Source organism: Onychostoma macrolepis, chromosome 08 (assembly GCF_012432095.1).
Source record: "Onychostoma macrolepis isolate SWU-2019 chromosome 08, ASM1243209v1, whole genome shotgun sequence".
Classification (NCBI taxonomy): Eukaryota; Metazoa; Chordata; class Actinopteri; order Cypriniformes; family Cyprinidae; genus Onychostoma; species Onychostoma macrolepis.
Genome location: NC_081162.1, coordinates 28,967,418 through 28,995,183, shown reverse-complemented (window position 1 = coordinate 28,995,183; position 27,766 = coordinate 28,967,418). Strand labels below are relative to the sequence as shown.

The window sequence follows — 27,766 nt, the reverse complement described above, 5'->3', positions numbered from 1 at the left end:
TAAATCAGAAAATACTGTCAACAGACAGAAAACAAACACATTTTCACTATGTTTTTAGGAGTGAAATGTTGCATAAATCAGTGTCAATGAAATATGAACAAACCTTCAGAATACAGAGAGGAATAAAACAGTGAAGTTTGGTGTTTGTAAGAGAAAAAACTCTTTAAAGATATGGATTGGATAGTGACATCTACAGACGCAAATAGATAAAGTGCAATAAAACAAACATGTAAATGTGTATTTTGGATGTTTCCCCCCCCAGCCCTCAAAACTGACCAGTGCATAAAAACACAATGTTCTGCCTGTAGCTTCCATGTGGAACATACATCTAAAATCTGACTTTTATTGCAATGAAAATATGAACAGGGATTGCAGTGAAACATCTCGAGAGTGAAATGTCACGGGTTATGAATGTGATTTATTACGAGGCACTGACTCATCCTCGCTGTGACAGGTTCACATCATACAGCGCTTGAAGGGTTCAAAAGGAAGTAAATGTGATTTATTCAGGATTTGACTCCAGTATTAGTTATCCGCTCTCAGCTGACGTCAGTTAAACGGCTGCTTTACTCAACTACACGAGTGAAATGAGTCTGACAGCGGCAGAAATGGTCATTAGCAGATATCAGATGCTGGAGATTTCAGACCGTGAGTCAGCAGCGTTCGCTTAGGTCTGCATCGCGACTGTAAACAATCGAGTTCTGGAGGTCAAAGCCATTGTGTGGATCTCAGCTGATTCAGTCTCTGTTTACAGAACACAAAGCGGGTAGTTAGTATCCAAGTGAAGACAAGAGCCTTGAGCAAACAGAGCATGTTGAGACAAAGGAACAGGACACCTGAGACCTTTAATGCAGAAACATTTAATCTGTCATCGCGTCTGAAGACGGGCGTCTGGAAGGGCCACGCGGGGCTCCAGAGCGATTCTTATCGCCGTGTTTATTTACGGTTAGAGATGCCAAACAATCGAGGCTTTGCTGCGGAGGTGCCAAACCCTCACGTGACGACGATTACCGAAAGCACTCATCGAGGCAGTTCGTCTCACCTTTCACAAAAAACACAAGCTCTGTGACAAGAATCTGAAATGTTTTTATTACTTTTTCCATTTATTAAAGAGAATTTCTTTACAACATACATTTAGCTGTGAATCAGATGTGGGAGAGGGCCGGTGACAAAACCATATCATACAAGATTACAAACTCCACTTCCAAAGTCTAGTGGCGTCTAGAAAGGCACCAGCTTGGGAACCTCGAGCTCCGTTCGCTACGGCCGGAGCGGATAAATCCAGAGAGTTGGGTGAATTCAACATCTACAAAGCCAAAACTAGATTCCTGGACGTCAAGTTCAATAAAACGTGTGTCAAAATAGTTAAATAACAATCCCTCGTATTACATCACAACCATAGAGCTAGAAAATTATATTAATCGGAATCTGTCACAAACATTGAAAACATTAATCTGTTTCCTAATATTATTGGAGTGCATATCTACACAGGAGCCAGCCTGTATTCACTGCCTAAAAACTGTGTTTGATCATATACATCGTGTGTGTGTGTGTGTGTGTGTGTGTTTGGGAGAAACGTCATATCCGATTCGTTCGTGTGTTTTTCTCTTATTGCCTCGAAGCAGCCCGATACACAACAAGTCATCTACAAACAGTGTAAAACATCATCTTGACTTTGTGAAAAGTAAAAAAGGACAAAGGAAAACAAAATCAAACATTCTTCCAGCACAACGAGAGGGCCGACTCCGACGATTCATTGGCACAATCAGAAATCAAGCACAAAGTCATTTGTGGTTAGCAAAGGGACCAGAGTCGACGACAACGACGACAACACCTACATTCTTCAATTACGTGTTTTTTTTTCGTTTTTTTATAATCAAACAAGGGAAACAAACGTCATCATAAGAACTACGACAGTTAACAGCTAACAAACGCTTCACTACTCAGGGGTGTAAGGCACAAATTTACAGGTGGAAGGAGAAAAACAGGCTTGTTTGGACATGAACGAGAGGAAAGCGTCCGTCTGAAAGCGTCTCGAGTGCGGCGAGAATGGCACTCGGATGGACTTTCTATGAAGAGGTGAGATCGAGGAGTTCCTGTCTGTGGGCTGTAAGCTCTACCCACAAGCCCCTCTGGCACGGCTCGAGAAATATTCCAGGCTTCCGGAGTCGTCTCTGACTTTGCTTAGCAAGAGTTAGTGGACAGAAGTACTGGCTCCAGTTTAATGACTTTAAATAGATTAATTCAAATTAAAACGATCATTCCCGTCTCAGTCGAGCCTAAAAGAGACGCTCTCTCTGCAAAAGCACTTTATTAAAAATAAATACAACCCGCTATTAGTATTAACAGTCACGTGTTATTCAGTCGACGTTTTCAGTAGACGTGTTCAACTCTTGCGCGAAGGCAGAACTCGATTGCTTTGTCCAGGCGGCGGCTTTTCACAGTTTTCCATTGTAAACTCCAGCTTCTGGTGCGTCCAAGTGCTTGATAACCGTGGCGTCTCTCGTAGCTTCCGTCTCCGGTGTGCTTTTGGCAACAATGCAGCCACTTTCCCAGCCGGAGTTCCTCCTGTTGCATCCTCCGGGAACAGAGACGCATCAGCCTGAGCTCCACATGATGTATTACAAAATATACAAAACAAACAAAAGAAAAGTGAGTTGCATTTCCTGTACACACAGCTGTACAAAGCAGACGCACTTTCACATTCCCCGTCTCTCATCCCGCCCGATTATGTGCAGGAGTCTCCGGACTTAGCTTTCGTGGAAAGGGACACCAGATTGGGTTTAGGAGGAACGTCAGGCTTGAGATGCCTGGAGAGAGAGCCGTACGAACTCAGGCTGGGATGGCGCGACAGACCGAGGATCGGCGGCGGAGAGGTGACGTGCATGGAGTCCACGCGCTGCGGAGCCGGCGGAGGAGGCGTCTCCACACGGAAACTGTGGTTCCTGGACATGTGGGATGAGTTGGATGAGTTGGTGTTGTGCTGTTTCTTGAGGCCCGAGCTCATGGGATAGCCGCGGCCGTACACGGACGAATGCACATCCAGCCTCTTGCCCATCTGAGGAACCATGGGGCCCAGAGACGCCTCTCGCTGGGGGACTCTTGGAGGCGCTCTCTCGCTATCCGGGCTCCTGAGGGACTTGTATTCCAGCGTGGCCGCCTGGTCATCGGCGAGCTCTCCGCGGTGCGGTTGCTCTACATACTCATGCTGGTGTTGGGGCAAAGGCAGCACCACCACGCTTGGGATGTGGCCCGGAGACGCCCGCAGCGGCAAATCCGTCGGGATGACCGGAGAGCCCATGGAGGGCAAGTCTTTGGTGCAGGCGTTGATCAGGTTCTGGTTGCGCTCCCATTCGCGGCTGCCTCGGCTGGGTTTGCGCCGCGGCTGCATGGGTGTGGATTCGGGCGTGGGCAGAGCGGTCAGATCCAAGTGCTGGTCGGCTTTGATAAGCATCTTTCCGTTGGCCAAGCGGCCGTTGTGCATGAGCGGGGTCAGAATGGCCTCCGGCCGGCCGTCCTTGGCTTGCGTCTCGAAGAGCCCCGTCAGCTTGGTGACGCTGTTCATGGAGCCCCGTCGGGACTGGACCGAGTCCTTGTCTTTGCGACCGGGCAGCTCGAAGTCTCGTCGGCGGTGGTGGTCACACACACAATAGACGATGATGCCAGAGAAGATAGCGCCCATGACGAAGGCGAGGATGACAGCAATGGCCAGGAGCGTGACGGGAACCATCTGATCGCGGTCTCGGTGGTACGTCTCGCGGATCACCCCTGAAAACAGAGTTTCACAGTGTGTTACTAAATGACACAATTTCCAAAGTTCATCTAGAACGCAAAAGTAACGGGGCGTTCACACAGAATGTGTTTTTCCATTGCACTGCTTTTACGTCGTTTTTTTCTATGCAAACACACACTAGATGGATACATTTGATTGTTGCATTCGCAACATTTTTAAGGGACAGATCCTTGCCAGGATTTCTACATTGCCTAAAATATCCAGGTTTTGGCTGTTTGTGCCGTGCAGATCGATCGCTGTATGAGAGCTACAGAGAACAGCTCTTCATGCTTTCGTATGTTAATGTCACACACTGCAAAAAATGATTCTCTTACTCAGTGTTTTTGTCTTGTTTTCTAGTGTAAATATCTAAACATTCTTGAATCAAGATGCATTTACTTGACAAGTGAAATGATTTAAGATAATAAGTCTTGTTTTTCTTAAAACAAGCAAAAATATCTACCAATGGGGCTTATTTAGCCTTTGAATTAAGTTTATTTTTCTTACCGCATTGGCAGATATTTTTGCTTGTTTTAAGAAAAACAAGACTTATTATCTTAAATCATTTTACTTGTACAGTAAATGCATCTTGATTCAAGAATGTTTATACATTTATACTAGAAAACAAGACAACAACACTAAGAAAGAAAATCATTTTTTTGCAGTCTACAACAATTGATCTGTGCACCGGCGAATCAAGTCAAACAAACACACCTAACATATAATCTTATAGTGTTACACGTAATGTTTATTATTCATATATCCTGATATACATTCCTATAGTATACAACAATACTATGTATACTGTATTCTGCACTGTTGTTCTTGTTTAATTTGTTCCAGTGCGCACTGCAATGCAAAAGCCTCTAAGTGCCATTTAAAATGTTCTTCTAAAATGAGCATTTTTATCAGGCGCCTATGTTTATGTTCAGTTATTTCACTTTAATGGCAATGAAAAGAACCTATTCATTGGCATTAATTAAAGTGAAATTACTGAACTCACACATAGGAGCCTGATAAAAATGCTCATTTTAGAAGAAAATTCTTGATTAGAGGCTTTTGCATCTGTACTCCTCAAATACAGAAATCCTGGCCAGGACGCGTCCCGTAAAAATGGCAGCATCTTCTGCAGCATCTTGTGCATGAAACAGAATTCTAAAAACATGCCGCTCCAGTTAAAATAAGTTCAACTTTTTAAAAAAATGTGTCTTGAGACCTTGCATTTTTCCCCCATTCCACTTATTTTTCAAAGCAAAAACACGCTCTGTGTGAATCGAGTAACGTGCACGTCGATGCATGCTTAAAATCAGGACTGCTGGATTCATCTGCAATATCCACCTTATTCCTAAACGCGGAAGCAAGCCTATGTGCGAGACTTCCAGTTCATTAGCCGCTGTAGAGAAATAACGAGAAGAATAACATCGTGCAGTAAACGGTAAAACTGTTTGCATTACAAACCAGTGTGTTCATAATTAAGGTAAATATGGTAAGACGTACCAATTTGCAAAATCACGCAGCAAAACGAGTAGTTTTGTACAGCTAAAAATAGCTGGAAGCAAATGAGAGCGGAAGCAAGACCCATAAAAGTTACAAATGGCCACGCCCATTTATACATGAAGAATAAGGTGGATATATACAGATAAAACTACCGTCTTTATATCTAAAGGAGACAAATAATGTGCATTCATTTACACTCATGGAAGAAGCTGCGAGGTGTCCTGTGAGATCTGTTGCAGATGTCTTAATCTATTCAATAGCTGAGGAATTAGGTTACATTCCCATTCCCATCCAAACACCACAGCCACACAATCATCAGCAGATCAGCCATTTAAAATACACACAGGTGCTGCTATATTTCCACAGAGGCAAATAAATCCAATGTTTTACAAACTCATAAAAGCTATTCCATTAGACGAAGCAGAAGTGCTGTTCAGTGGGGAGCACACACAGCTCGCATAGGTCCAGATTTTAGAGATGTTTAATGGACTCAGAGTCTCGTATCGTTTTGAATATTTGTGGCTCTTATGTGGGCTGTACGAAGAGCTCCGGATCTTCTGAAGGAGTCTCTCTCGAAGATGACAAAACGCCGTCACGCATCTAGATCTGAGGGGCGCTTCTCTCTTTTTAACTTCACTCTCATTGTTCCTCTCAGGAGACGCTCTGTTTGATGTTTTAAAGCGTCTACTGTACGATACCCTTGAGAAATGACGCGGCTCTACCGGATTCATTTTCATGTTGGAAAGACTCTTCTTTCATGAAAAGTACCACAATGCATTCAGAGCTGTTAGATTTATATGTGACCCTGGAGCACAAAACCAGTCATAAGGGTACATTTTTTGAAATTGAGATTTATGCATCATCTGAAAGAAAGCTGAATAAATGAGCTTTCCATTGATGTATGGTTTGTTAGGATAGCACAATATTTGACTCCAAATGAAGTTCTTAGCAATGCATATTACTAATCAAAAATGAAGTTTTGATATATTTACGGTAGGAAACATACAAAATGTCTTCATGGAACATGATCTTTACTTAATATCCTAATGATTTTTGGCATAAAGGAAAAATTGATAATTTTGACCCATGCAATGTATTGTTGGCTATTGCTACAAATGCACACTGCAAAAAATGATTTTCTTACTTAGTGTTTGTGTCTTGTTTTCTAGTATAAATATCTAAAAAACTATTTGAATCAAAATGAATTTACTGTACAAGTAAAATGACTTAAGATTTTATGTCTTGTTTTCTGTAAAAAAACAAGCAAAAATATGTGTCAATGGGGCAAGAAAAATAATCTTGTTTAGCCTTTGAATTAAGATTATTTTTCTTACCCCATTGACATATTTTTGCTTGTTTTAAGCTAAAACTAACAACATTTGGATTATTTTTTTTCTTAAATCATTTTACTTGTCAAATAAATGCATCTTGATTCAAGAATGTTTAGATATTTATACTAGAAAACAAGACAAAAGCAGTGTACCTGTGCTATTTATGACAGGTTTTGTGCTCCAGGGTCACACATGGTTTATTTATCGAGCACATGTAGAGACGCGTGACGTGATCAGCAGAGCCCGACTCGTTTGGCTGGAGATCCAGCACAGATGATGAAGACTCTTCTACATCTCCTGAAGGTTAAAAGCTCTTCGTATTGAGGATGAGGAGAGCACCGCCAGCACTCAGAAAACCTTTGAAGATCCTTTCTAACCTTAATGCACTGTTACTCAACTTCAAAGAGCCATAAAAAGGACAAAACCAGGAGAGATGGAGGGCTGCAGATGGACCCTCTCCACACACAGTGTCAGGGTTCAGATGGTTCTCACTGGATTTGGACACTCGAAAATGTCTGAAATATTCCCATTAACTGATATGACACAGGATATTATTCAGCATTATCATTAGTATGATTCTAACAAATGTTTTCAACTGATAATCATTTTGAAGCATGTAAAGCAGGCAGGTTTAGAACTCAACACTGATTACTGTCCTTCATCACTTCAATTAAGATTATAAGAGATTTGTTTAACACACTTCAAAAAATTATTCTCTTACTTAGTGTTTTTGTCTTGTTTTCTAGTATAAATATCTAAAAATTTTGAATCAAGATGAATTTACTGTTTTCTGTAAACAACAACGAAAAATAAAAAATAAAATAAATAATATATATATCACTGTAAAAAGTGATAAGTTGACTTAACTTAAAAAAATTGAGGAAACCCGTTGCCTTAAAATTTTAAAGTAAATTATAATTTAAAAAATAAGTTAAGTGAATTGTCAAGTTCACTTAACTTCTTTTTTAAAATTATTTACTTAATCATTTTAAGTCAACTTATCACTTTTTACAGTGATATATATTATTTATTTAATTTTTAATTTTTTGTTGTTGTTTACAGAAAACAGTAAATTCATCTTGATTCAAAATTTTAGCAGATATTTTTTACTTGTTTTTTTTTTACTTGTTTAATTTTTACAAAAACGAACAAAATTTTGATTTTTTTTTTTTTAGAAAACAAAACTTAATATCTTAAATCATTTTACTTGTACAGTAAATGCATCTTGATTCAAGAATGTTTAGATATTTATACTAGAAAACAAGACAAAAACACTATTGTCTTTGAAATCAAATCTTGGCATAGCTATGACAGAAACACTGGCGTCTAACAATTTTTTTGAAAAAACAAAAATCTTAAAAAATAAAGCATATACATAAACCCAAATAGGAAATAAAACAGTTATTGAATAAGCATGTGTCCTGAAACATTGGTGTCTCATATTTTAGAGCAATCACTGTAATTTATGAAAGAAATCAATTAAATCTGTTTGTGTGTGAAAATATTCAGATGTAACCTCCTTTGTAACTGTAATTTAATTACACATTTTTTCTCATTAACTGTAACAGATTAGAATTACATTCATTTTGTAATTAAATTACGTAATTCTGTTACATGTAACTAGTTCCTCCCCAGCGCTGTACAAGCTCTAAAATCACCAAAACACCAGAGAAGTGACGTCAGTGAAGAGATCCAGCACAGATACTTCATTATCAACAACAGATCTGACCTTTTTATCAAATGTTTAAGTGTGTTTATGCTTCTTCTTTACAATAAATGTCACTTGCTGTGATATCCTGTATATAACAGACATTTATAAGTGTCCAAATACTATTAAAAAGAATTCAAATCCATTCAGATTCAGCAGTGTTCTGTTTTTAATGGCTCTTTTCCTCACAGGTTGCTCGGAGCGAATCGCCAGCGGAACAAATCTCACGCAGGCATTACACATTTGAATTTCATGAGACGTCACTCCTGACAATTAGACGTGTTAGAGCTTCACCGGCACAATCCTGCAGTCGTGCGCATGTAAATAAGACGATTCCTGCGTGAGACTGAGACTCGTGAATATTCACACACACACACACACACACACACAACCTGCTGCAGCCTTTATCTGTGAAGATACGCTTCAAAAGCCACGACACTGAATGATTGTTTAAAGAGGAAACGAATAAATCTGTTAATCAGGTGAATGTCTGATATTTAGAAACTAATCTATGAGCATTAAAACATCAGAAGCAGCTGCTCATTAAATGTGTGTAGCATACGGCATGAGCGCATGTTCAATATCACACCATTCATTACATCTCACCTTTTTACCGTCTACATGAGATGATTTAAGATCTGAGGAGACCTCAGATGAGGTTAATGTGGCGTGTGCAAATATCTTTATGTAATATGTGACCCTAGACCACAAAACCAGTCATTTTATTTTTTGAGATGAGATTTATACATAAATGCGCTTTCCATTGATGTATGGTTTGTTGGACAATATTTGTCTGAGATACAACTATTTGAAAATCTGGAATCTGAGGGAGCAAAAAAATCTAAATATTGAGAAAATCATCTTTAAATTTGTTCAAATAAAGTTCTTAGCAATGCATATTACTAATCAAAAATGAAGTTTTGATATATTTACGGTAAGAAATTCACAAAATATCTTCATGGAACATGATCTTAATATCCTAATGATTTTTGGCATAAAAGAGAAATGTATTTTTGTGTTTCCTGATGAATTTTGCACATTTTGACAGTTGAACTGAATCAACACTGAACTGAGAATAATTAAACTATTGTCTTTCAGAGCTGCTTTACAGCTGAAATTGAATTTGTTTCATATTTAATCGATTTTACAGTTATTGAACCGGATCTGAATTGATGTGAATAATGACACTATTGTCTTCTGCAGAGCTGAAAGTTTCCATCATTGATTGTTATTTTCCTGTTTATCTCTGTGAAATCTGTGTTGTATAAAGCGCTATAGAAATACAGTAGACTTGGCTATTTCTTGTTGATGTATTGGTGAATTATGTTCGCAGCACATAATAATTTTGAGCCATACAATGTATTGTTGGCTATTGCTACAAATATAGCTGTGCTGCTTATGACTGCTTCTGTGCTGCAGGGTCACAGATATGAAACATCTCCACTCAGAGTGAATGTATTTCTAGTAATCGCTGTAGTGAGTTTAACTGAGTGAATAATACACAATCTATAATGTGGAAACAGTGCTAGTTTAACTCGCTAACCTTCAGAACAGCATCAGAGAACAAGGATTACCACAGCGGCCGTGACTGACAGAGTAAATGAGCTGCAGTACCAGGGTAAACAGTGTTTTTGCAGCAGTAAACAGCTGATTATGCGTGTGGATCAAGCCGTGGGTGTTTTAAAAGGCTTTGTCTCCAGATTGAGGTCAGTGTATAGAGGAATTACATGTGCGTCTTATTCACCGCCGCAGCTATATAAACTCTATTCATTAATGTGATGAGGAACTGCACTGACGGGTGTGTACACACACACACACACACACACTCACACACACACACACAGAGCTGCATGTGAATGTCAACAACGAACAGCATGAAATGTTCTGCGTTCTGTTTTCATATTCACATCAGCACACCAATGTCATTATCCTTAACTAAAAACTGTGAGTAAATAAATTGAATATTGCTGATATAAAATAAAAGCTAAGGGGAAAAAAACTATTAAAAATGACAAAAGCATATTAAACTAAAAAACAAATTGATATTAAAATGAGAACTGAAAATATAAAAATAAAGTTTTCTCTAATATAAAGAGTATAAAACAACACAGCAGCACAAACACATTTCCACCACACAAGTATGTTTCACTGAAGTAAACGGGGTTTATGCTGATATATCAGTTTAACTCGAAGACTCATGTGAATCATGTGAATCATATGATAATTGATTCAGTCTCTGACAGTCCAGCTGCACAAAAGAACAAATGCAAATGTCCTGCGAGGTGTTTGACTGCATCTCAGTGTTCCTGAGCCACGCCCGATGCTGCTGATGCTGTGTGTGTGTGTGTGTGTGTGTGTGTGTGTGTACGCAGGAACACGAACCCCAGAGACGCTCCTGTGTGTGTGTGTGTGTGAGAGTCTGTAATTGACCTATAAATTAGAGACACAGAGGAGGATGGGGCGAGCGAGAGCCACAGGTCTGCAGAGAGAGAGAGTGGGAGGAGGGCGAGACACACTAGATTAAGGTTAGTCAAACGCTGTGGCTACATTAAAGGTTCAGCCTTGGAACGATCCATCGGGAGGATGAAGGTCCTGTGGAATCACAATGGCAGCAGATGGTGGAGGAGGGGAGGATGAACACACACACACACACACACACACACACACAAACGGCTTCAAATGTACTGTGAACACCAGCTCAACCTGACATCTTCATCCAAAACATCAGTAAATCATGAAACCACAAAATCAAGCGAGAGAAAAAAAATATAGAAACTGTTTTGTATAAAGAAAATGAAGTCTATTTACAGCATTAATAGGCAGGGTAAATACTACTACTATCATGTATACATACTGTACCATTTAAATAATATATATATATTTTTTCACATTAATGTAATTTAATAATATATTAAATTCATATCTTATTAATAAGATTGTGATTTTTGCATTACAGCAATGCAATAATAAATATACTTTCACATTAGATAAATACATTTATGTAATTTAATTAATAATTTATTTATTATAGTCTTTACAGTATATTTACAACATTTATAAGCAGTGTGAATACTATAACTGTGATACACAAATACTTTACCATTTAAATAATAAATATACTTTATTTAAATTAGTAAATTAAAGTAATTTAATAATATAATAAATTATTTTTCTATTAAATTAACAAGATTGCGATTTTTACATTAGAGAAATGAGGATTTAGGCTAAAATGTCAAAATATTTGAGAAAAACAAAAAAAATCGTTTTTGTATTTTTGTGTTTCCTGATGAATTTTGCACATTTTGACAGTTGAACTGAATCAACACTGAACTGAGAATAATTAAACTATTGTCTTTCAGAGCTGCTTTACAGCTGAAATTGAATTTGTTTCATATTTAATCGATTTTACAGTTATTGAACCGGATCTGAATTGATGTGAATAATGACACTATTGTCTTCTGCAGAGCTGAAAGTTTCCATCATTGATTGTTATTTTCCTGTTTATCTCTGTGAAATCTGTGTTGTATAAAGCGCTATAGAAATACAGTAGACTTGGCTATTTCTTGTTGATGTATTGGTGAATTATGTTCGCAGCACATCTGAGCGTCACATGACTGCCGCACAGGAGGGAGGGGGCGGAGCCTGCATGAATATTCATGAGCTTGTTAATATGTTAAGCAGAAAGGAAATATCTGGCCGTGTGAGGAAGAGCGTTTGCCACAAAAGTCTGAAAAAAGCAAGAGCAGTGAATACAAAAGCCATGCATCATAAAGCAAACAACATAATCGCATAGCTCACGATCATAAAGAAAACTCAAGCAGAACTCAGAGCAACCCATATTCCAATTATCAAATGAACAAAGCCTTTGAGAAGAAGCTGATGTGATGTGTGAGCCTCGGCTCAGTACCGCGGTAAACGCTGTAACCGAGGCTCAGACGTCAGCAGTGATGCTGTCTGCCACCATTGTGTGTGTGTTGAACACGTGAACTGCTTCCAGCGACCGTCAGTCCTTCATCGCTTCAGTGCTAAAGACACGACTGATGTCTGTCAGGAGACTAACCGCTTCGTTATTGATAATCAATGTCAATTAAACACTGCTGGTTGCTAATGAGCTCAGCGCTGCTGTCATCTGTCACACTCGATCACGCGCATCGATCCGATGAACGCTGGAGTCGTTCTGTCGTTCAGACTCGTACTGTAAACGGGATGATGTCGAAAACAGGCTAATTATAGTTAACTAAAACTGTAAAAAAAACTATTTCACTTGAAATAAATGTTAACTGAAATAAAACATTTTCAACTAGTTCTCAAGGAAACATTTCTCATTTTTGAGTTCAACTTGATTTACTAAAATAACTAAAACTGAAATACAAACTAATAAAAACTATATAGACATTGATATACTGTATATACATACACACTGCAAACAAATGATTCTCTTAGTGTTTGTGTCTTGTTTTCTAGCATAAATATCTAAAAATTCTTGAATCAAGATGAATTTACTGTACAAGTAAAATGACTTAATATATTATGTCTTGTTTTCCTTAAAACAAGCGAAAATATCTGCGAATGGGGCTTGTAATAATCTTGATTATTTTTCTTGCCATATTGGCAGATATTTTTGCTTGTTTTAATTAATATCTTAAATCATTTTACTTGTCAAATAAATGCATCTTGATTCAAGAATGTTTAGATATTTATACTTGAAAACAAGACAAAAATACTAAGAAAATCAATTTTTGCAGTGTAATTTTAAACATGCCTATATTTATACTACATAGACATTAAAAACTATAAATAAAATATAAATGTATAAATAAAAAAGTCAGAAAGCAAAAATGACTCAAACTTCTAATAAAACTACTAATAAAAACGACAATACTATCTAATTTATATTAAAGCAACACTACTTAAATCCTGTATGTTTGAGTGAGCGTCTACATACGAATCTTACACGCTCTACATTAACCTTCAGTCGCACGTCAAGCACAAACACAGTCATGCTCATGAGAGACTGATGCAGTAATTTAGAAATACTGAGTAAAATACAGCATATTTGCTATATCTCAAACAGTAACTCAATGCCAAGGTCATGAATTTGATTCCCAGTGAATGCATGAACTGATCAAATGTAAACCTTAAATGCAAAGCAAGTCGCTTTGGATAAAAGCATCTGCCAGATGCATCCGTGTAAAAATGTCATTAGACTGAGTTATTTGCATTGACACTGAACTAAATCTGGATCTGTGAGGTATTTTGGCGTATCTGTGAGGTTTGGTGTATCTCGGCGGATCTGTGAGGTTTGGTGTATCTCGGAGGATCTGTGAGGTTTGGTGTATCTCGGAGGATCTGTGAGGTTTGGTGTATCTCGGAGGATCTGTGAGGTTTGGTGTATCTCGGAGGATCTGTGAGGTTTGGTGTATCTCGGCGGATCTGTGAGGTTTGGTGTATCTCGGAGGATCTGTGAGGTTTGGTGTATCTCGGAGGATCTGTGAGGTTTGGTGTATCTCGAGGATCTGTGAGGTTTGGTGTATCTCGGCGGATCTGTGAGGTTTGGTGTATCTCGGAGGATCTGTGAGGTTTGGTGTATCTCGGCGGATCTGTGAGGTTTGGTGTATCTCGGAGGATCTGGCGGGTTTGAGCGCAGCTCGTGTTCTGACGGTGCAGACGCTGGAAGCAGTGTTTCCTCCACAGGACGATCGTTCCCAGGCTTACCGGCACTCTCCTGCTGCGTCTCTGAGGGAACGGCCACATACGGGTCGCTCTGATCGCCCGGCGGCACAGCCTCCTTCGGCTTGACCATGCGGCCCCGGAGCAGCGGGCCCCCAGGGGCCGGAGGAGGGACTGTGGTGAGGAGGCCTGCTGGAGCACAGCACACATTAACATTGCATCTGAGGCACAAGACAGGACTAAACACGGGGAATCACTCACACACACACACACACACACACCTCGTATCTCACATCATTCACACTCCAATCAACATTTCACGTCCGCTGATTGATTTATTTGCTGATAATCCCTGTAATTACTAGAGTAATTTACAGTAAGCTGCTCATAATCACAGAATAAACTCCATTATGTTAAACTCGCGTATGACCAGCTGACCTGAAAATGAACTATTGCTCAAACGGTCATGTGAAATTAAACCTGTTGCTGCAATGATTATCAAGACGAAACCAACCCAAATCAATCTGAAATAACTACTGTTAAATACAGCTGTAACACTAACAAACACCTAGTTTACTCAAGTACTGGGTTTCCCAAACTGCAGTTCTTGAGGGTTGAAGAAAAGATAATTAATTCAATAAAAAATAAAATAAAATAAAAAAATAATTATATAATTATATATATAATTATATATAATTATATATATATAATTAAAATTAAACAAAACTTCAAATAAAAACAAAACAAAACAAAACACTTAAAAGGATGAAATATTGTATTTTATGATATATATTTGTATTATAAATATATATTTGTATTATATATATATATATATATATATATATATATATATATATATAAAATATAGTTTAGATTAATAAGTTGTTATTAAAATTTTTAAGCTCTTAAAAATAAAAATAAAAACAAATATCTTGAAATAAAAACAAACCAAAATAAAACAATGAGATGAATATTTTTCATAATATCTATCTATCTATCTATCTATCTATCTATCTATATATATATATATATATATATATATATATATACACACACACTCATAAAAACAAATAATACAATTAATATTAATAGATTGGGTAACACTTTATTTTAAGATGTCCATAATACAGAGTAATTACCTAATTAAGTACTTAGTAGTACCGTTGTAGTTACATGAAACAAAATGTACTTACCATGTAACTAAGTTCTGGAACAGCCTGTAATTACAGTTTGTAATTATGTAGATGTAATAGGCAGCTACTGTTACACATATGTAACAGATCGAGTCTGTTACACAGCTACTTATGTAACCAAAAGATTGTTACATGTGTTGCAGACTTTATACAACGTAATTATAAATGCAAGTACACAGACATAAGCTACTTAAAGGAAAGTGTATCAAGACTGTACTTAAGTGTACTTCATGTGTACCTGTACTATACACCTTATCCAGCTGAACCTTACTTTGATTTAACCCACCAGTACACAGCTTAAATACATGTAATACCTTTCTAATTACATTAAAATTACAGAATATTACACAGGCATAAGCTACTTAAAATGAAGTCTATCAAGATTGTACTGAAGTGTACAAGTAGCTGTGTAACAGACTCTGTCTGTTACATATGTGTAACAGTAGCTGCCTGTTACATCTACATAATTACAAACTGTAATTACAGGCTGTTCCAGAACTTAGTTACATGGTAAGTACATTTTATTTTATGTAAGTATAATGGCTACTACTAAGTACTTAACTAGGTAATTACTCTGTATTATGACACCTTAAAGTAAAGTGTTACCATAGATTGTTATTCAATTACATTTTTTTCAATTACAATATTTATACCAATATTTTATATATATATATACATACTGTATATGCATTGTTTGGTCATGTTGACCATTAACTGGCACATTTTGAAAATCCGAATATGTTGTTAAATTCTTGAAATATTAACTCAAATCTTTTAGGTCAGAGGGGTTTGGCTGGTGAAGTTTGTGAACCGCTGGACTAGTTTAACTCGTGTTAATCCACAGATAAACTCTCTCTGTGTGTGTTGTGCCGGTGGCCGTTGTTTATCGTCGGCCGGTCGAGCGTCTCCCAGCCGCAGTCATTAACATGATTTATTTAAGAAACGCCACGGGCCGTAAGATTAGTGTGACAGCTCTATTTTATAATTCATTTTCCACAGCCAGAGGAAGAGCCAGCGAGGACGATGACACACATACGAGAGGAAAGCCGAGAGAAAATCAGCACTCAACAGCCAGCGTCCTTTAACAAGCGAAACAGAACGAGAAACCAGCCGTCCAGACGGAGGAATATGTGCTTATAAAGGTAAACTGACACGCTTATGAGTGGTTTATGAAGGAAACGGAGAGAAAACAACATCAAACACACAGAATAAATGAAGTACTGGAGCGACAGACACACAAACGCTAATGAAGCTCAGGAGAAGATCGCTAATATTACCAATAAACACCAGCACATGTGATATGTAGGTCACAATCGCTGCTTTAGCCAATCAGATTCACTCTGGCTGCCGGGGGAGGGCTGTCAATCATGTGTGTGTGTTTGTGTGTTTTTAGCCTGATTGTATTTCATGAATAATTTCTGCCGGGTCTTGGGAGAAGCCCTGAGTGTTTATTCCCTGTAAACAGTCATTTGCATTCGACTGTCTCTAACCCACAATCCTTTGCTCTATGAAGCGCAGAGATCCATCCAATTAGGGAATGAAAGGTCAGAGCGGCTCTAACTACATCTACACACGGGAAACACTAGAGACACTGACCGCGTGCGGCATTCTGGGTAATATCGTTCACACCCTGCTGCCTGCGCTGATGCTCTACAAGAAAACGCAATCAGAGAAATGAAACATTCGCCAACAGAGAGTCAGATAACGATGAGAGACGAGAGAAGAAGAGCTTTACTCACCATTGAGAGCCACGAACGAATCTGGAGATAAATGAAAAAACGTGTTAATTTGGTTGAAATGTGATTCTCTCTCACACACACATCATTTAATACTGAATTAATCTAATGACACATTTAAAACTGTGGCAGCAGAACATTTAACATCAAGCTCAGAAATAACTCTAAGACGACTGAAGACTTGTTCACACCAGTGCTGATAACATAACGATAAATAGAAAGATTTACCAATCAAAACTACACATCCACACATCAACTACACTGCAAAAAAAGATTTTCTTACTTAGTATTTTTGTCTTGTTTTCTAGTATAAATATCTAAACATTCTTGAATCAAGATGCATTTACTTGACAAGTAAAATGATTTAAGATATTAAGTCTTGTTTTCTGCAAAAAAAAAAAATCTAAATCAATATATACTTTTAAAAAAAAAATTTTTTTTATATACAGAAAACAAGACATGATATCTTAAAGTGCCCCCATAATGGATTTTTGAAGATGATCTTTCATGCAGCGTGTAACACAACTCTAAGTGAATGAAAACATCCTGCACAGTTTTAAATCTGAAAGTGCACCGTGTATAAAGTTATTGTCTCTCAAAAGAAAGAGTTGACTCTGAATCATTGAAACGAGTCGTTTTTAAAACGAATCCCAAGCCGTTTCATGTTGCATATTGCCCACCCACTTGTTTTTCACAAACTTGGATTTTCACGTTGGTCTGAATGAAAATGTAGATTCGTTCTTTGCCACTAGGTGCCGCTTTTGGAGCGTTAAAAGCTCACAAACACTGCTTTAAATGAAATTGACCAATCACCGCAGATTGGCGTCACGCAAAGGAGGGGTTTGGAAAAATGACACGTTGAACGAATCATTTGGGAGTCGTTGAGCAAATAAGGTAAAAATAAATGCATATTATAAGAAAATGAAAGTGTTTTTTGACCTTGCATGCATGTCAACCTGTTGTTGGGGACTCCCAAAACCAAAATATGAACCTTTCATAACCCATAATAGGGGCACTTTAAGTCATTTTACTTGTACAGTAAATTCTTCTTGACTCAAGAATTTTTTATTTTTTCGAACAGTTTTTTTTTCCAGCTGATAAATGATAAAAACACTGACAGCCAATCAGAATCCATCAATTTTAAAGAGCTTGAGCATTGAAAATGACAGACGACAAAACGGCAGCATGCTTACAATAAACAGAATCATTTCTGTTGTTTGAAGCGGCAAATTCACTTTCACAATTTGAAAATGAGCGAAATCTGTGTGCAGAAGTGTTTCGCCCCAAAAATTTGTGACAAAATATCGCCAAAGATGCGGCACCTGAGCGATAATGTTGAAATCACTTTTCAGAATAAACAAATAAAAAAAACTCTAAGAGAATATCAAGTCCAGACTACAAAAATAATTATAACGACAGAGTTGTTTTGTTGTGCAATGATGTAAACTCGCATGAGCAACTTAAAAAATGGGTTAAGGCTAGAAGGGATACAACTACGGCTACTGGGAATGCGCACATCAATATAGTGTAATTTTTGTCAATGTACGACAATAATTACTGTTTTTGCATTATTGTATAAGAGGTAGGTTTAGGATTGGGGTAGGTGTAGACATTAAAATAACACAATATAATAGGTAGAAATTGTAACTTATTCTTAGCTTACGGTTTTAGCTGTATCCCTTCTAGCCACAACCTTGAAAATGAGCAAAATCTGTTTGCAGAACTCATGTGAAAATCCCAAATTAACCAAGTCCTATTAGATTCAATTTGATTCAAGCTGATGAATAATTAAAGCATTGACAGCCAATCAGAATCCATCCTGCTTTAAAGAGCACAAGCACAGTGACAGCACGCATATAAAAAACAACGTAATGGTGGACACTAATATAGTCGTCGCTGTAGTTCCTGGTGTGAACGAGTCTTCTTGTCAAGTGCAGGAGTGTGTGTGTGAGTGCAGCTGTGTCTGAGGAGCGTCCAGCGCTCAGTAAACGGGTTCTGCTTACTTTGGCAGTCGCCCAGTCCATCTGTGTTGCCCTGTTCCACGTCCTGCTCAAACGGCCATCTGCGCGCACACACACACACACAGTGAGCGAGTGACTTCAACACCTCCATTTCACACTCACTGACTTCAATCTCAAGTACATTTTCAGACAATAAATAAATGTTTGAGTGAATCAATGTGTCATTCAAACAATATCATGAGAAAATGAAGCAGAAAACAGGATTGTAAATGTGATGTGAATATTAATAAAAACACAGATGTTTATTTCTGAAGTTTCACTGATGTTGGCTGGATTGTGATGAAGAGCGGCCCGTTATTATTCAACCCTCGACCATCCAGTGAGAGATTCATCATCTCACAGATGAGAGAAATACACTGCAATGAAACCGCTGATGAGAATGAAACCGAGCTCAGATGAGAGCTGAACCTCATGAAGAATCATGAGAACACCTCAAACGCACATGAACAGAGCTCAGATAAGAAACACCGACACGCTGCTTTATAGGCTGGTCGTTTCTATAACACCAAAAAGTAGGACACTTTGCAGGATTCATGAAACCAGGATAAAAACTGGAAAATAATCCTAAACCAGTTACCAATCAAATGAAATCAATTTCAACAAAATCCGTCTTTGACTGTTTAATGCAGCTCAGAGATGCCATGAATGCATTTATGCTGCAACTACAATTACATAATGTTAGGAGATTAATGTGTTAAATATAAAATATACTGAATATAAAACAATTAAACGATTCTTTAAATATGAAACAAACCACCAGTGGGTGTGGAGATATGTCTTAATGAGTTGGTCATTGATTCACTGATTCGTTCAAAACAGCTGCTACATTCAGGAACGAAACAAGTGTCTTGCTGATTTTGGAATGGTGCACTAGCATACTACTCTTACTACTTATGCCACAGAAAGATGTAAAAAAAATCTAAGATTAGAATACTAGTATGCAGTTCTGAATTCAGCAACTGCCTTTATGAATGGCTTATTAAATCAGTGACTCTCTCAATTTGTTCAAAAACACTGAATCATTCAGGAGTGAAACACCACTGTGTTAATCGGGAAGCAAAACAGTCCATAATGACAATACTGTGTCTAAAATGTACATTACTTCATATAAACTTGAACATAACATTGTCATTTTTTATGATATACCACTGTATAAAGCATAAGACAAATGAGCGGATATGGTATTTCAAAACCAGACTGTCCAATTTAAAACCGGACGGATGGCCGCCCTACTTCTTTCTCAGAGTCCATTTCATAAAAAGCTTTTTCTGAAACGACGGGGAAAGCATCAAGTCAAAAGCCTTTGAATTGCAGACACAGATCGTATCCCATAATCCTTCACTTTAGAGAAATTGCACAAGCCGATCTCACATAACCTCCATACAGCTCGCTTTCTAAAGTGGAAAACTCAATTCGAACAGAAATAATAATAACAGTGTATAAAATGCGCGCTGATGAGCTCACGTGACGACGGCAGCGGAAACATGCTGTGCATTCAATACGCTAGATTAATAAAGAGATGAGTTATGGAGGCTTTCTGGGGTCAAACGCTTTTTTCCAGATGAGAAACTCCAGCAGCTCAAACCACAATGCGAGGGAAGACTGACATCAGCGCTTGGCTCGCACCATCTATAATTACAGACTGAGAATGAGCCGCTTACTTTGGGTCTGATGGAATTTCTTTACAGGCGCCCTCTGACACCCAGCCGCAGTACGGGTCCCTGGAGGCGATACAGGACCTGAGAGAGTCACACATGAGGGGTTAATGTGGAGAAAGGTCAGTGGTCTGTATGAACAGCTCAAATAGAGAGAAAGCATACACACTTTTTGCACTTTCCATGACGTTCGCAGCGGGACAGCGGGACTTTGACCACGCATGAGGTGAAGGCCACGAACAGAGAGTGACTCCTGCTGTCGATCTGCATGCTGATGATGCGCTTGTCCTCAACGCCGTCAATGCTGCACCTGAACACCACCACAGATTCACATCAGATTCACACCAGATTACTCGACGGATTCACATCAGATCATTCAACAGATTCACGTCAGATCACTCGACAGATTCACGTCAGATAATTCCACAGATTCACACCAGATCACTCGACAGATTCACACCAGATCACTCGACAGATTCACACCAGATCACTCGACAGATTCACACCAGATCACTCGACAGATTCACACCAGATCACTTGACAGATTCACATCAGATAATTCCACAATCACAGCTGATCACTCGACAGATTCACACCAGATCACTCGACAGATTCACATCAGGTTATGTCAGATCACTTTAGATCATTCAACAGATTCACATCAGATAATTCAACAGATACTCAGCAGATCGCTCGTCAAGATTCACACCTGATTGCTTGACAGTGCTCGACAGATTCACATCAGGTTACGTCAGATCACGCCAGATCATTCAACAGAATAACACCAGATCACTCGACAGATTCACATCAGATCACTTGACAGATTCACATCAGGTTACGTCAGATCACATCAGTTAATTCATCAGATTCACACCTGATCACTTGACAGATACACAGCAGATCGCTCGTCAAGATTCACACCTGATTGCTTGACAGTGCTCAACAGATTCACATCAGGTTACGTCAGTTCACGCCAGATCATTCAACAGAATAACACCAGATCACTCGACAGATTCACATCAGATAATTCATCAGATTCACACCTGATCACTCAACAGAGTCACACCAGATCACTCGACAGATTCATATCAGGTTATGTCAGATCACGTTAGATGATTCAACAGATTCACATCAGATAATTCAACAGATACTCAGCAGATCACTTGTCAAGATTCACACCTGATTGCTTGACAGTGCTCGACAGATTCACATCAGGTTACGTCAGTTCACGCCAGATCATTCAACAGAATAACACCAGATCACTCGACAGATTCACATCAGGTTACGTCAGATCACATCAGTTAATTCATCAGATTCACACCTGATCACTTGACAGATACACAGCAGATCGCTCGTCAAGATTCACACCTGATTGCTTGACAGTGCTCAACAGATTCACATCAGGTTACGTCAGTTCACGCCAGATCATTCAACAGAATAACACCAGATCACTCGACAGATTCACATCAGATAATTCATCAGATTCACACCTGATCACTCAACAGAGTCACACCAGATCACTCGACAGATTCATATCAGGTTATGTCAGATCACGTTAGATGATTCAACAGATTCACATCAGATAATTCAACAGATACTCAGCAGATCACTTGTCAGATTAACATCTGATTGCTTGACAGTGCTCGACAGATTCACACCAGATCACTCGACAGATTCACATCAGGTTACGTCAGATCACATCAGATCATTCAACAGAATTACACCAGATCGCTCATCAGATTCACACCTGATCACTTGCCAGATTCACACCAGATCGCTCGACAGATTCACATCAGGTGACATCAGATCACGTCAGACCATTCAACAGAATCACACCTGATCATTCGACAGATTCATACTAGATCACTCGTCAGATTCACATCAGATCATTCATCAGATTCACACCTGATTGCTCGACAGATTCACACAATTCACAAAATTGTAATAAATCCTATACATTTTTTTTTTTTTACTGTAGACTCACACTAGCTTCATGTGGAAAGTTTCTTGTTGCTTTGCATACAGTTATGCTAATAACCTAAGCTTGTTACTATTCATAAATGTTTATTTATGATCATTGTTAATAAAACGCAAGCATCTCCCCAACATTCAAACAATAATCCAGTATATTGTTTTGAACATGGTAAAAATCACAGTAATGTGGTTCTGCTGCGTTGCTTTAATATAAAAAATCTTCTCTGCATTTTTCCTCTTCTCCAGTTTGCTTCCTCATCCAGTTCTCTCGCAAACCTGGCGTTATGCATTAAACATATTGTTAGCTCTTAGATGAATTGCTTTGTTCCTCTTTCGTAAGTCGCTTTGGATAAAAGCATCTTCTAAATGCATGAATGTAAAATGCTAATAAAGCAGCTAAACATTTTAGCGTTGAGGTTAAACGCAGCATCGCTGTCCTCAAAAAGCCTGGTGGGCAGCGTTTGCCTGTTTATTCCGCTGTGACGTGGCCATCAGCACATATTAACCAGACTCTCTGTTTGCTTTAATCATTCAGCGAGGCCTGGCGGTCCAAACCAGCAGCGCTCTTTAATTTACTAACCACGCGCTGTAACCTGATAAACGGGTGTAAATGACAGAGCGGCTTGTCCTAATGGAATACACACTTCTCTGGGTTGTAGACGCTCAGCTCCTCCAGAAACAGGCTGTCGTTCAGGAAGCCGCTCCGCATCTTGGCCAGGAACTTCAGCACGATTCCTCGCTCCGATCCCAGGAAAACCACGGTGTGGTTGCGATGAGGGCCAGCGGCGTTATCCACAGCTATACGTGTCAGACGGTATCTGCCAGAGAGACAGAATACGGGTTACAATGCAGTTAATTTAATTCATGAAGACTATGACTATGAACGAAGACGAGACTGACATCACTAAACACTGTGACTATCAACATGCATTATCTTTGACAAAAAACGACTAAAATTTATTTAAAAAAATAAAAACTCTCTTTATCCAAAATGTATCTATTTTCGTCCAAGAAAATCTGGTGTTGCCAGATGTCTGATGTAAGTTCTCAAATGACAACAATCATGATCAGTAATTTCCATTATAAGTTTGAGTAAAATAATTGTGATTATCAGTTTAACCGTTATGCAGCAGGACTAAAATGTCTAAAACTAGACTAAAATTCCCAGACTTTTAGTCAACTAAACCTTGACTATACAAAAAACAGGACAGGTTGAGTAAATGTGAACCTGGAGCACAAAACCAGTCATAAGGGTCATTTTTATTAAATTGAGATTTATACATTATCTGAAAGCTGAATAAATAATCTTTTCATTGATGTATGGTTTGTTGGACAATATTTGGCTGAGATACAATTATTTGAAAATCTGGAATCTGAGGGTGCAAAAAAATCTAAATATTGAGAAAATCTCCTTTAAAGTTGTTCAAATGAAGTTCTCAGCAATGCATATTACTAATCACAAATGAAGTTTTTATATATTTACGGTAGGAAATTTACAAAATGTCTTCATGGAACATGATCTTAATATCCTAATGATTTTTGGCATAAAAGAAAAATCAATAATTTTGACCCATACAATGTATTGTTGGCTATTGCTACAAATATACCTGTGCTGCTTATGACTGCTTTTGTGCTGCAGGGTCACAATTATGATGAAAACTAAAAAGGACATTCGACAAAGGACTAAGACTAGATTAAAAATGACTGACAAAATGAACACTATTACAATGAAATTTCCATTAAAGTGCGTTATCTGGCAACTGCCTTTCCAATTAGCAGCTCATCTCAGTGTTAATCAAATGTATGTATAATTTCCAAATCCATATGCAAATACATTTTCAGGGTGATTAAAACTGGCAAGATGGAAATAAGACGACAAATAAATTATACACGTTTTTTCATCTTTCCAAATCTGTGGAGTCTTTGAAGCAGAGAGAAACGGATATAGACGCTTCTTCAGCAAATGTGTTTTCAATAACTGGGTTTTACTGGGGCAAATTTACACAAACCCAAATGAACAGAAACTTATCAGACTGAAAGCAGACGTCGTTTCAAAAGAGTCTCGTTCTGCTAGAACAGATAATTCTCCCATAATCCACTTCATTATAGGAAGACAGACGGCAGTCTTTTGCTTTGCTTTTGCTTTTTAGAGAGAAACATCATCTTTCCTTCAGGGTCGAGCTGATATAATATAATGATTCATGAAATATCTCCAGATACTCATGAATCGCTCAGGCTTCATGTCTGAATCGCATGCAAATGACTCGATTCATCCACGAAAATGTGCAGCGCTTATGAAGATGGGCACAAATCCATATTTGCATGACAATAATCTCCATGCATAATTCACGTCTTAGAAGGACCTCTGACCCGACTCGACTCACCGAACCATCGTCTTGAGGAACCACGGGCGATTGGCGATGGAAGGAACGGCCTCGTCCATCAGCGGGTGAAGCTTGATGAAGTTCAGAGTTTCATCTGGAAACTCATTGGACACTTTGAATTTCTCTCCAGAGGAAGATCCTGCGCAGACGCCCGGCCTGAAGACAACAGCGGTGAACATCAAACATCTCTATCTACTGCATCAGTGATATGAACAACACAGAACTGACCAACTAATGCCATAATCACATGACAGTGAGCCTAAATCAGTGTAATGAACGTTGCCTTGAACTGAACGGTTAAATCACTGTAATGAATTTCAGCTGCCCGCGATAAATATGTTGAATGAAGAAAGGTTTATGGTTCTGCGCTGCTGCTGAACGGGAAACGCATTGCTTCATTCCCGCACAGAGGAAACAGAATTACATTGAGACGTGGTTGTCATGGCCACTCTCATTAACACTTGACCTCATTTCACACAAACACATAATTTTATGTTAATCAGCGCAGGCGATAGTCCCGCCGTTCATGACACAAAGACGAGCCATATGGAAGCAGATCTTCGCTTTGTAAAAACGGTCCAGTGAGACGATTTAATCAGCTGCTGCATCTGGAGAATCAGGTTTACGTGCTCTCAAACACTTGTGTGTACATAACAGGGACAAATACATTTAAATAAAATGCAATAAAATATAAAAGAATTCATAACAAAATAAAATATAATCTAAAATAAAATGATAAAATTAAATATTTAATTAAAATTAAATTTAGTTGTTAATTTAGTTCATTAATTATTAAAAAATTTAATGAAATTAAATCTAACTTTAATTATTATTTTAATGTTAAATAATTAAGACTATACATGCATGAATGCATGCATTTATGTTGATTATTCCTGAACGTGTTAAATACAGTAGTCAACATTTGAAGTGGATCAAAAACCTAAAACTAAAATGCGTTTTTGTCAAGTTTGAACTTTTTTGATCCACTTCAAATGTTGACTACTGTAGTTGATTCTGATTGGTTGTCAGATTGAATTATTTTCTATAAGTCAGAGTTCCATGTTTGCTGACTGCATTATGGTTTCATATCTAGTAATGCTGGTTTGAGCTGCAAGACCGCACAGGGGAACAGGGTAAAACTTGTAGATATCACCATACTTCCCCATTTGATCAATCAGTACATTAAGACAACTGTTTTGTATTACAAGTTTTCTGAAAATATGCAAATGAGATAGTATATAATTAAATATGCACTGATTTCCATACAACAAATCCAAGATCATAATTCTTATTTGATTTGTCGTCATATTAGAGTTAAAGGTTTTTCCAGAGGGGATTCTGGATTTCTCTTTTTATCACTCCATGAATCAGAAAATACTGTCAACAGACAGAAAACAAACACATTTTCACCATGTTTTTATGAGTAAAATGTTGTAGAAATCAGTGTGAATGAAATAAGAACAAACCTTCAGAATATAGAGAGGAATAAAACTGTAAAGTGTGTTGTTTGTAAGAGAAAAACTTTTTAAAGATATGGATTGCGATTGAAATCTGCAGACACAAATAGATAAAGTGCAATAAAACAAACACTTCAATGTGTGTTTTGCATGTTTTCTTTCCACTAGACATGATATGGAAGCAAAATAGACCTCAAAACTGACCAGTGCATAAACACTGGTTTGGTCTGCAGTGTCTCGCCGGTGAATGAGGAGAATGACTGAGAGCTGGACTGTAAGTAGGAACCCAGTGGAAGCGTGTGGGACAGATACCTGGGTCTGGGCACCTTCTCCTCTGGGACGGGCGTCCAGGTGGAATCGGGCGACTTCTGCTCTTTGAAGCGTCCGGTGAAGGCCGCCGCAATGTCCGCCATGTCATACGCGCAGACGGCCGATCCCGGGATACTGTAACACACATTCGTCACAGAGACACGCTTTCAGCAAAATAACATAACTGTGAATCACCCCGGCTCGGACACGAGCGGCACACAAGGGCCGGATTGTGATTGTATGAACTGTGAATCTGAGTGGGACAGAAGCTCTGACTAACAGGCTCATTGTGTGTCGCCTTCCCATCAACATGAGTTCATTCACGGGAATCTGCTGGATCTCAATGCTGACAAACGAGCTCTGATCTGCTGTTATCTGTACTAGAGCTGTCAAAATGGCTGAAAATTTTTTTTTTGAATTTTTTACTTAAATATTATCAATATTCGAATTATATTCAAATTTAAAAGGCATAATTTTAGTTAGGGGCAAAAAACGCTTTTGGTTTCTCTCCTGAGGCCACAAGCAGGTGCATCGAGCAAAATATTACTAATGACCGTTTATTAAAGCAATAAAATAACATGACAACTGTGAAAAAAGTGCATGTTTAAAATAATGCTTTTAAGTTGCTTAAACAATTAGAAACAAAACAGCATCATTTAATACAAAGGACCGAAAACCAATCACAAAGAGTACTTTTTCTATTTAAGAACTTGAGATGCAGTGGGATGGGGAAAAAACGCCATGAATTCTCGAGACATGTTTTTTAAAAGTTTGAATTGTACATCAATTTTGCATGTCTTTCTAAACATGCATCCCTCTTGTGCGAGATGCGAGTGCAACGGTGATAGATGTCCCTATAGAAAATGCATTCTGTGTGAACGGCTTGGTTTCAGTTTTGCCGTAAATCAACATCTTCTCCACATTGTTCTCTTTTTCCGCAGTATTTTGAATGAACAACGCAGCAGCGCCGCATCTACTGGCTTCAACTGGATAGGCTAACAGAAAGCATTAAAATGCAATGACACCTACATCATCAACGCATCTTGTGTGCCACTGATA

The 27,766-nt window shown here is 38.3% G+C and overlaps 1 protein-coding gene across 4 annotated transcripts in view; it reads right to left on the bottom strand.

Annotated features, from left to right (window-relative positions):
• Positions 1–1,066: 1,066 nt before the first annotated feature.
• sema6a (sema domain, transmembrane domain (TM), and cytoplasmic domain, (semaphorin) 6A) overlaps positions 1,067–27,766 on the bottom strand; it is an 82,966-nt gene continuing 56,266 nt past the window's right edge. Inside the window, exons 11-20 of one of the 4 annotated variants that reach the window (XM_058784626.1) lie at positions 26,711–26,842; positions 24,942–25,097; positions 23,202–23,375; positions 20,753–20,893; positions 20,590–20,667; positions 18,911–18,969; positions 16,911–16,931; positions 16,768–16,821; positions 14,024–14,167; positions 1,067–3,768 (exon numbers count right to left, since the gene is read on the bottom strand). In XM_058784626.1, the coding sequence (XP_058640609.1) occupies positions 2,729–3,768; positions 14,024–14,167; positions 16,768–16,821; positions 16,911–16,931; positions 18,911–18,969; positions 20,590–20,667; positions 20,753–20,893; positions 23,202–23,375; positions 24,942–25,097; positions 26,711–26,842 (1,999 nt within the window). In that variant the 3' untranslated portion in view covers positions 1,067–2,728. Of the gene's footprint in view, positions 3,769–14,023; positions 14,171–16,767; positions 16,822–16,910; positions 16,932–18,910; positions 18,970–20,589; positions 20,668–20,752; positions 20,894–23,201; positions 23,376–24,941; positions 25,098–26,710; positions 26,843–27,766 lie in introns of all 4 variants that reach the window. The other 3 variants (XM_058784627.1, XM_058784628.1, XM_058784629.1) reach the window with 3 other exon arrangements.